The sequence below is a fragment of the Falco peregrinus genome, chromosome 7 (assembly GCF_023634155.1).
Source record: "Falco peregrinus isolate bFalPer1 chromosome 7, bFalPer1.pri, whole genome shotgun sequence".
Taxonomy (NCBI): domain Eukaryota; kingdom Metazoa; phylum Chordata; class Aves; order Falconiformes; family Falconidae; genus Falco; species Falco peregrinus.
This window is the reverse complement of record NC_073727.1, coordinates 9,111,907-9,123,116: the sequence shown is the minus strand read 5'-3', so window position 1 is coordinate 9,123,116 and position 11,210 is coordinate 9,111,907. Positions and strand designations below refer to the sequence as shown.

Genomic DNA, 11,210 nt, shown 5'->3' with positions numbered 1-11,210 from the left:
GCCACACTCACGTGCCGAGCCTTCCCCAGGGCCTTCGGGTCTGGGGCATCTGCAGTAAAACCAAAGCACGAGCCCTGCGTCTGGCAGAAGCACAACACACCCTGGAACCTGTTCACCGTTCAAAGCCCCCACTCATTTCTTCGCTTCTTCCCAAATGTTTATTGGGAAAAAAAAAAACGCGCCAATTAAACTATGAGCCAGAGATTAAAAAGGTGCCACAGGGTTGGGAGCGGAACAGAGATTTTATTAAACCCTTTGGAGTTCAACAATCACGTTTGTACTAAACTGCCTGAAGACCTAGTGCAAGAAAAGTCTGCAGGAATTAAATTTTCTTCACAGCAGCTATAGCTGCACAGCAGAAATTATGAGAATTTCGTGCTTACAACAAGCTTGATCCCTATGCCACAGCATGCACGCAAAAACGTGGTGTGACAAGTGACTATAACCAATCGTAGGAACAGAACTGAACACTCTCAAACACAGGAGATTTGAACAACAATGTGAAAGGTAAGACCTTAAATTTGAATTAAATGACTAATTATCATCACCTGTGTAACAGGTACTTACCCACCTAAACTGGGGATGAAAGACATGTAGCAATTTTTCAGTAAGGTAATTTGTTAAAAATTCATACATGGAATGAAAGAGAAAGCTGTGGAAACCCTTTAAGGGCAATAATTTCACATTAGGAGCCCACTGCATAAACAGACCAGAAAAAAGTACTTGCAAAACTGATTTTATAAGCTATTCTGAGAATAGGACAGACCAGACCAGACTTCACTTCAACATAAGCCTTTTTGACTCTTAAACCCAACTGGACTCAGTCAGGGGCTACGTTTGGCCACGTTCATGCAGAAGCATATTCCATTTCAGATGCGCTGACACACTGAAGCACACGGCGAGACACAGGTCACCATCTTTTGAACAGAATTAAAGTGAAAGTGCAGGCCTGCTCATCATCTTCAGCTGAAATGACCAACGTGTAAATTACTTCGGTTATATCATTTCTACCAAGTGTAGTTGAAAAGTAAATGAAGAGTAAAAAAAAAAAAATTAAAACAAAACCCCAAAAAATTACATTCACAAAAAGAAGTTGTAGCAGAAAATACTTTAATTCGCGTTTTATAGATTCAAACATAGCAAAGATTCAGAAGTGTTTAGATCTCAGTAAGCAGTTCCAACATTGTTTTGATTTTAATAAATATTACATTTTAATAGGCCAGCTGTATGGAGGAATTGTAAAGTGATGAATTGCCGATTGCTACTTTATAAACATAAGCATTTAGATTATTTACAACATATTACAGGTCATTTCCCAGAAAAAGCAAAAAGCAAGGTCAGATAAAGGCAACCCAACCATCAAAACACAACTGGAGAAAGTGTGGCACAGTGTATTTCATGCACATACAATGACATACAGCACAAATCATCAGCTGAAGCAGGAAAACACTTTTGTTTGTTCCAGCTTACACATGTCTCTCTGTTTTACCATTTCAGATCTATATTCTCACCTTCCTCCACAGGCACTGAAGAACAACTTCTTCAGCAACGGTGCCCTGTGTTTTACCTGCGCACTTTACACCAAGTCTTTTTTTTTTTATTACCATTTCACGTAGGTCTTCACAACTTGGGAAAAATGAAACTGTTTTGTCTTTGTCTTCTCGCTACCTCTGGGATTACAATCATGGTGTCATTTGTACAAGGAAATGTACTTTTTACTCTGAAATGAATGACAGACAATGTTGACAAGCTGATCTCCAACAGGGAGCTGGAATTTAAAATAGTCTACAGGTCATGGACAGTGTAACTAACCTTATTCTTCAGTATAAAAACAGATCTGTAAATTTCTAAAATTTAACATATAAAGAACAAAGTCATCCGATTCCCATGGCAAAACTTCATAGGCAGCATAGTCACAGAATGTACATCAAATACAGTAAAAAAGATGGTGACAGGAAAATTGTTTCAACTAGATTTATAACAGGAAAAAGCTTATGTCCTATTTCTACAGCGACAGTGAAGTGGAACACCTTCCGTATTTGATCACCAAGCGAGATGTACCTTCAAATGCAAGAGAACTTCCCACACATCGGATCTGCTCAAGTTCTGTTGCATTCCTGTGTTCATGACACAAAGGAAAAGAGAAGCTTCCCATCCCCTCATGTCCTTCCCCAGCGGCATTAACCTTGCCTGCACCGCGCCAACGAGGGCTGCAAGGAGCCGGTGCCCAGGATCCGTGTGCCTGAGTTGCTCGCATGATGCCAGGATGTGATGCTGCTTCAGTGTCTGTAGACTTTAACCAGGCACGGGTTGCATCCCCAGAAGGTGTCTAGAAGCAATTCACTTTCCCCACAAAGCAAGGGGAAAAAGGGAAGAAACAAGTCTGAGACTAAGGTCCTTCCTGGGGCAGCGCAGACGACACCATTTTTTTTTTTTTTTTTTATTAACTAGAAAATCCTGCCTAAACCTTTAGGCACTATATGTAACAATACAGGTAAATCCCACCTATATAGCATTCTTCACACAAGTGAGCCTACAGGTTCTAGCCCTTGCAGGTCAATCCAAAAGGCAAGGAATTAATGGCCAACTGAAAACTACACTCTTTCAATAGATACAATTACTCAGAAGAGTTAGATACTCAGGGTGTAACTCATTTACCAAACACAGCTGTTCACATCCAAGCTAGTTACCTAGATTCCCACTTCAATTTCATGGAGAAAAATAAACTCTGGGGTGCGAATACAGAGCTTGGAACAGGCCAGATGAATCCACCTAAAAATCACCCGCTCTTCTCCATTAATTAGAAAAAGGAAGCCTGTGGCCACTTTGCTCAGACAGGTGCCCACAGGCAAGAGAGACTTGCTAGGTAAGAACGTAACATCCCCCAGAGTGACATCAGCTTTCTCTAACACCATGTTAAATCACCTGCTGGCTTCACAGGAACTTCTGACTGGATACCAGTTCACTGCCAATTTGTGCAACTATCACCAAAACTTTGCAGGAGCTGGTCTGGTTTTTTGGTGTGGTTTTTTGTTTGGGTTTTTTTTCTTTTTTCTTTCATTTAGCTTATCCCAGTTTGACTCAACAGGGTTTACTTTCTTCAGAAACAGTATCTTTTTGTAATAGCAAGTGTCAGCAGGATAGTCTCATTTCTAGTCAGGTAGAAATTCGAGGCTAGTCTGGAAACAAAGGACATAGAGCATATTCCAGCTTTCAGAAAAACTCAGCTGTAAAGGAACATATTATGGAAGCCAATACAGTTACAATCAATTATATAAACAGGTCACTAAATATCTGGTAGGGTGAAAAATGTTTAAGAGCACTTTATTTTGCAGAGACTTATTTTTAAAAACAAGAGATGTATCTACACTGTACCAGCACTTCCTGCATTCATCACTCCTAATTTCACTTTGAAGCATGCTGGTTTAAAAAAAAATAATTACCACTTAATTTTAAATTTAAACCATTATTTGGTTGCTACTAATTAGTAACGCTGTTTCTGAATTCTGTTTTGGACAATGGTAAATTATCATTGACATTTGCAGACAATGATACATGAGAATTTCTTATTTTATGAAAGTTACGTTATTAACATACCCGTTTTTTTACTCTGAATATCCTATTAAAGAAGATACAGCTCGGGATTGCATAGATAAGAGTATGCGGTATTAAATGTCAGTGTGATTATGAATTTTAAAAAGCATCTTCTTTTAAAAGTGACTACAAAAACAAGTTCTTACTTCTTGCAATGACCTTTTCACATAGCACTAAAACATAACCCATAAAGAGCAAATCTGTTTCCATGGCTCAAAGATTGAAGTGTGCTATTTTAACATTTTAGGCATTAAAAAGACAATTTCTGGAAATCGAACTCGTCATTACCATCTAGAAAATCAAATGGGGTAGATGTGAATTTGATTGAGGCTTTTCAGCTAGCAGCATTCCCCTAACCACCTCCCCCTGCCCTGCCCCCCACCCCCAAGCAAATGCAGGTAGCCAAGGGGCAGTAGAAAAGTCACTTCCAACTGTGCTGCATCAGAGACAAGGTAGTTATTTGAAAGAAAAAAGGAAATTCTGAAAAGCAGCACACAGGGGAAAAAAAATGTTGATATCAGCATGATGCAAAGGAGCTCTGTATGAAATAAATTTTTCTGCTCAGTAAGTGTCCTATTTTTAAGAAAGTTTCATTACTACAGTAAGAAGGCAGAACTCAACAAGAGCCTTATTTCCTTTTCTGGTTTTGTTTGGCTTTTTGAGGGTTTTCCCTTTTGTTTTCTTTTTTTTTTTCCCCCCCCCCTCTTCTTTTAGACAGCCAGAATCAGCATACCCAATCCTCAGAATACACTGAAGCTCGCTGGGAGAGGTGAAGCACCTCTCTCAGGACAGGCCAAGTCAGGGCAGAGGTACACATGTTTTCATAGGAAACAACTGTCTTCAGAAAGACAAGGAAATAAAGAAAATTTATGACAAAGTCTCAGTACAACAGAATTGTGAGCAGAGAACTTAAAAAATAAACAAATCAGCATAATTTACACATTTAAAAACTATTTCATTCATAAATATCTTTTCTAATTAATAACCATTCCTAGTTTAAACATAAATATTCAAGTTGGTATCTGATTTTACTTTTTATCAGTTCATGTGAGTCCTGTAAGGATCGGTTCCTTCTGCTCAATGCAGTCAGGTAAGTGGTCTTCACTAACAGGTTGTGCAAAGGCCTTCATTACCTAGTTTGTTGTAACAAAACTTTAAAATTCTGCAACTCTTTTATACTTGTGGAAAGCCTGAAAAACAAGAACCCCTTAAGTGTTAGTAAGTCAACTGCAAAAGAGAAGTGCAAATCATCATCTTCCTTTTTTTGTTTTTTGTTTTTTTTTTTTTTTTTTTTAATTTGGTTTTTTTTTCCCCAAAACACAATTCCGTTCCAAAGATGAACATGCTTAACGTACTACTTTCCCTCAAAAGATTACTACTATTTGACTCTCCATTATACTTACATAATATATTTCAGGAATTAAAATTTATATATATATATTTCATTTAATATATATTACTTCATTAAACATCCAAAAATCTCTAACCAGAGGTAATAATGTTTATTACATTTTTTAAAACAGGAACAGATTGTTACATTCAAGATCTGAATAACTGGCATGACAAACAACGCAAGTTCTACACATCTTTTCAAGCTGTTAAAATGTTTCATTTCATCACTTGATTGGGGTAACTTTTAAGAAATTATTCAAAACTAAAGTTTTCACAAAAATAATCACATACAAAAATCCAAAAGCCTAAGGGCTAAGCGACAGGTGTTAAACACACCTCCATGTATATTTCTTCTTTTTCACTACCTTTTTTTAGATACGCTCATTTAAAACAGAAATACAAAATGCAGAACAGCTGCAGTCAGTGTTCAAAAGGTGGAGACATGCTCAGAGCCTAATGCTCATGACTGCTTCAGAGACTTAAATTCAGCTTTTGCAAGATGGAATTTATGAGATTTGAGATAGAAAGACGAATTAGGTCCAAACACTGAGTGATAACCAAGGCTAATAATCAACACTCCACAGACTCAGTTTGACAGCATAAAGTTTATCAGTATCATTAATAGTAATTCAGCTTTTGAAAAGCTACAGCTACACGTACAACACAGTCTTTCCACAGGCCTTGAGCGTCAACACTGAAGGTTTACCACTTTTCTACTATACAAATGACAAAAACTTACCTTCCAAAGGCATTTACAAGAGCAACTATTTCTTGACGTGTGAGTTGAAAACCTTTTGATGGGCTGTGCTCAGGAAGGCTCTGTATTTCCTTCTCAGAAAATAAGATCTTCAGGGCAGTTCCTAAGCCCTGAGTCTACAAGAAAAGTCCAATGTTTTAACAATAAGATCACTCCTTCAAACTCTCAGAAAACTGTAAAAAAGTTTAAAAATTACTGATTCAGGCAAACTGTAGTGCCACTTCTTACATATTGACACTCCCTCAACGCAAATAACTGCACGCAATCCAGAACCATGCCATCAATTGTGTACCAGCTTCAGTCACTTATTTAAGAACATTTGTTTCCTCAGGTATACTTGCTCTCCATCTTATTTTTAATCTCTTCCTTGACCATCTCTTTTCTTCTCAGCCACAACAGACACATATGAAAACACACCCACTACCTTCCAGCTTCCTCCCACACCTGACCTTACAAGATGCCCCATTGCTGCAGGAGCTGTTGGGTCAGATCTCTCTTCCTCTCCCCTCCCCCTTCAAAGTCAGACTAGGTATCACAGCACCTCTGCTTTTTCCACCTCCAGTGCTAGTGGCAGACATCGCAGTTTCAATCCCTATTTTCTATACAGAAATATCACAGAAGCAGCTGTTCTTAATTCCCCTTTTAATCGGGCTACAGAAACAACCACTGGATTTTGACAAAAAATGGTTGAATCTGGCTGTAGGAGAATTTTATAGGTCAGGAAATCTGGCCCTATTTTTGTTTTGTGCAAGACGGAAAACCCAATAATAGATCAGAAGCATTACTTAGGAGAGAGTAGACCGAAATTCAGCAGAGACCAACAAATTTTTGATGTTATAAATTTCTTTGAAAATTGAACTCCAATAAGCTTAATGCCATACAGAAGTATAGCACAGTAGGCACCCCAAAGTAATAACTATTCTGAGTCTGGACTTAACATTAGTCTTGAGGTTTAAAATCTTGTTCTCAATAAAATAAAAATAGTACGTGTCCAGAAACTGAAATTGTTTTTCAATTTTCAACTTGACTGCACACCTTTGCATACATTTTCTGCCTTCTGCACCAATTGTGAAAATCTGAATCACTACTTCTTATGCCTCAATTTGTGGAGTCAAATCTCATGCTGGATTTTCTAACAATTAAGCAAGTGCTGTATGTCCAGGAAGGCTGCCAACAGGTGATTCTACAAGGCTCATCTGATCATTGAATACAGATAAGAGATTGACTGCCAGTAAGATTTTGCTGTGAGGCATCTGCTTCAAATATTTTTTTTTCAGGGAATACAAACTATACCTTTTAGTGAACTAAACAGCTGTTGACTAAAAAATAATTCCAATTTAAACATTTTTTCCAATTGTTTAACAGTGAACTAAATATATGTCTATTTTTAATATATAGGTAAGGATATCAAAGACCAACCATGTGTATAGAAAGTCTGAATGCTAAGGTCAGAGGCATCCTGCCAGACCGAAATAGATGCTTATCTTCTAACCTCTCCTCTGCCACACACACACAAAATAAACTTTACCTGCAGTTTGCCCCACAGCCTACATTTGTCACATCCAACACAATCCATTATGCGGGATATGTTCTTGAAATGCAATCTGAATTCTTCCTACAAGTTGAAAACAAAACAAAAGAAGTTAACTTAAAGTACCTCTTAGCTTTACAGAAGATTGACTTATACAGTACCACCAGAATATCAATTTTCTATTACTAAAACTGAACAAACCCACTACCTTATGTGGTCAGGCCATAACAAAGGTCCACGTAAACCCAGAATCTTGTTTCCAAGCCACTGCTAACAGTTAATTCCCAACACCACACACCCCCCCAAACCATAGAGGACATGCAGGGTAATGCTTGGATTCTGTACACCGAGTTTCTACCAACTTCCTAAAAATTGTCTAAGCTATAAGCACTGTATCTGTGTCCCTGCCCAATTTTTCTTCCATTATTCAAATCCCTTTTGAACCAACCTACCTTTCTGACAAACAAGTTCACAAAAGCAATTTCCTGCCCAAACCTATGGATAAGATTGTTGCTTTGCAGTCAGAGCAGAAGAAGCACACACAGCACAGCAATAATTAAGATGATCTCAATTATGTATTTGTCAGAAGACAACTAGCTGGGCTGATATACACCTTTCCAGTAGGATTCCTTCTAATGCCAATGCATTTCATACTACTACTGAAATAAGTATTAAAAGCGTTAGTAAGTATCAAATCAGACCTGTATTACTGAGCCATGCTCCCTTTGTGGAATTGTAGTGCATAGCAATCTGAACAGCAGCATGGTAACACTGGAAGTTCTAGGTAGTAACAGCATTCACATTAGGTTCCATGTCCAAGAGCTATGTTCTTCTAATGTTAAGTATAATATTATATTACATTCTATTATACTATATAAGGCACCTGTTTTTTAAGCAAGTATCACAGGGTTTTTTTCCAGATACTTATGTGAAAAAGGTACTCTATTTAAAAAACACCACTGTATCTACTGCTACTATCAATTCAACCTGCTTGCCTCACCACAGTCCTGATGGCAGACCCAAGGCATTAAACCAGCCTGCTTGGCTCAGACACTTTGTATTCCTTTACTGTCAAGTAGATTAAGGGCCCTCACATAAAATTCTCTTAAGTTTTTACCCCTGCCTTTTCTATTCTCAGCAGTATGCTTCCAGTAGTTAGAGAGGTTTTCTAAAATGACGTAATTCTGAAATGGGTATTTTGGATGTCATTCAGAAAATTTGCTTTACCTTTAATGACTTGGCTCCTTTTTTATCTCCAGCAAACATGGATTTTTCATCAAAGTGCATACGGAAGGACCTAATAATAAAGACAAAATGCAAAAAAACCCAAACACTGGCATGAACTAGTGTTCCATCAATCCTGGTGAGCAGCGCTAGTGCCACCAGTGTAAAATACTTTTCACAGTTCCTAGTCTTTGCAGACTAGTTCTTAAAAAAATACAAATCACTGAATTGTATCAGTTTTACTACTCAATCATTGTAACCTGAAATTTGTTATTTACAGTTTTGTTGATAATCTTCTTTGCTCCATTTCCACTGATGAAGATTTCATTCTAATATACTTGGAAATTGTCTTCATGTTTGCCTTTCAGTTGGTCACTGACCACATCTCAAATGTCTAGCAAGATTGCTACTAGGGGCAGCAACGAAGCCACAACAGCATGTTACCAATCACAAAAATGAGTGAGAAAGTGAGCAAAGGAACTGGACTAAAGAACCTTAGAGAATAAACTGAAGGAAGAAGGGATGACTAAAATCCCAGAGGTTAAGTCTATGATATAAGCTGGATTGCTCACTGGATTGTTAAAATACTACTACATATACTATTTTCCTTTTCAAAATAAATTCGCGTGCACCTTATACCAAAGAATCAGAAAAAGCAACAAATAGGGAGCAGCTCGGGATGTTGTGTGGGGTGGGTGGGGTTTTTTATTTGTTTGCAGAGGTTTTGTTGTTTTTGAAAGGCTGGTATAATCAAACCTCAAACACATGCATCTCTTTTCATCTTGTGTACAAATTCCTCGTTGTCTCCCATTACTCCATTTTATTTCCCCATTCCACTCTCCTCTTGTCCTATCAAGAAGTCATCCATGCTCATTTTTGACTATAACTGAGAATTTCAAACTATTGATAAAAAAATAATCCTATGCCTTACTTTGTATCCTTGAAGATATCCAGTAAGAGAGCTTTAGATTCAGCATCCTCATGGCCATTTCCAGTGTAAAGGTCAACAACTGAACGTTCAAAGTACGGAGCAACCTTTGACAAAGCACGCAGCTCTATCAAATATAAGAAATATAAATTTTTGAGCCTCCTTGGTCCTTCCCCTTTTGTTTCAATAGGGTCAAAGCGGCGAGTGAATTCTTTCACATTCGGTCCCCAGCGAGGCTTGCCCCAGGTTTCTACACAGTGAAAAAAAAAAAAAGGGTAGAGGGACTAAAACATAGATATTTAGGAAAAGAAAGCAACTGAATATATATCAAAGATTTTCAGAAAAAAACAAATACACAGTACAGATACTGTAGAATTCCATTCAACAATTTTAACTAGACTTAAATTACCTTCAAGAAGATAATTTGCACACAGATGCAAGTTGATGCTAGCATGAAGTCCAGATATGAGTTTATAAAACACTCTTTTCTCAAGGCAAAGACCTGTCCAGGAAAAAAGACAAACAGACCCCAGCCTAAATACTGGAAATAATGTATTAAAATGAATATGCCTTGACATTTCAGTGATGCGAGTCTGCATCATTTAACTTTCAAAAATTACAACTACAGTACTTCAGAATTGTTAATAAGCCCTTATATGCATCACAGGAAAAAGTTCACTTATTTTTTTATATAAAGAAGTACAAGAATGAAGTTTGACATTTCTTAGTATTTTAGTGCTCCAATAAATACAGCCGAATAAGTATCTGGTCAATTACTACAGATAAATTGCCACACAAAAATACGATGCTTACATTGTTTGAGCAATAAATTTGAAATAATCTTAAATGTTGACAGTCCGGAAGCCGGAACTACACTGTGACCCATCCTGATTAGAATTAAAGCTACCACCAAATTAAGAGCAGTGACCTTACAGAAAGACACCAAAAAACCCAGACAACCTTATGGCTTTGGAAAACAGCAAAAAATATTTCTTCCCAGCTCTACCACAAATTCTACTGTAAGATTTAAATGTACAGAGCAAAACCTTGAAAAAATATATGACTTTGACAGGTACAGACTCCTACAGTGTAAACAGAAACACAATGGCATTGGGTGGCCAAAATATAATTTAAATGGAGAAGTTACTTAGAATACCGCTTGGACCCAGAGATGGGCTACAACTGGAATTTGGGAGTTGGTTCCTTTCTCAAAGGATATGTTTGAGTGACTTCCCTGCCACTCCAGTCTCCACAAGCAGAAACAGGATGAGCTGATGGTGAAGCCTACCTATGAGGCTGAGATACGGCCTCATTTATAAATAGCACATTTTAAGCAGCACGTAAATTTGTACGCTTTCCTACAATAGCACTACTTCGAGATTTCCAACTAAACAAGTAAAGGCTTATGAAAGGCAGAATGAACTAAGTTTAAAATTAAGTACATTTAATTCATTACTTCTCTGCACAGCTCCAAAATGCTATTTTGATTGCTACCACTGTAATAATGGATTTCAATTTAAATATGAATAAAAAGCAAATTTCTTTGTCTTCTGAATACACATTATATTTACATTATCTTATATACTGTGAACAGAACCATTGAAAACTTTAATGTTTTTTAGAGCTGTTTTCAAATAAAAACACTTAGCAGTGTTACTAATAATAATGTCCCTGCTTAAATGCCTAAGATGAGCAGAAAATTCAAAGTAACCGGTATTGAAGTGAACTCCCCCTTTATAAAAGATGAAACACTGAAGGGTTTAAGGAGTATACCATCTAAGTGA

The 11,210-nt window shown here is 37.3% G+C and overlaps 1 protein-coding gene across 3 annotated transcripts in view; it reads right to left on the bottom strand.

The window, feature by feature from the left end:
• Positions 1-1,093: 1,093 nt before the first annotated feature.
• The window catches only part of ERO1B (endoplasmic reticulum oxidoreductase 1 beta), a 32,646-nt gene continuing 22,529 nt past the window's right edge, over positions 1,094-11,210 (bottom strand). For all 3 annotated transcript variants that reach the window (XM_055810266.1, XM_055810267.1, XM_027789164.2), the window contains 6 exons: positions 9,836-9,928; positions 9,430-9,676; positions 8,502-8,571; positions 7,272-7,358; positions 5,726-5,859; positions 1,094-4,784 (listed from right to left, as the gene is read on the bottom strand). In XM_055810266.1, coding sequence (XP_055666241.1) covers positions 4,724-4,784; positions 5,726-5,859; positions 7,272-7,358; positions 8,502-8,571; positions 9,430-9,676; positions 9,836-9,928 — 692 coding nt within the window. In that variant the 3' untranslated portion in view covers positions 1,094-4,723. The remainder of the gene's footprint in view (positions 4,785-5,725; positions 5,860-7,271; positions 7,359-8,501; positions 8,572-9,429; positions 9,677-9,835; positions 9,929-11,210) is intronic.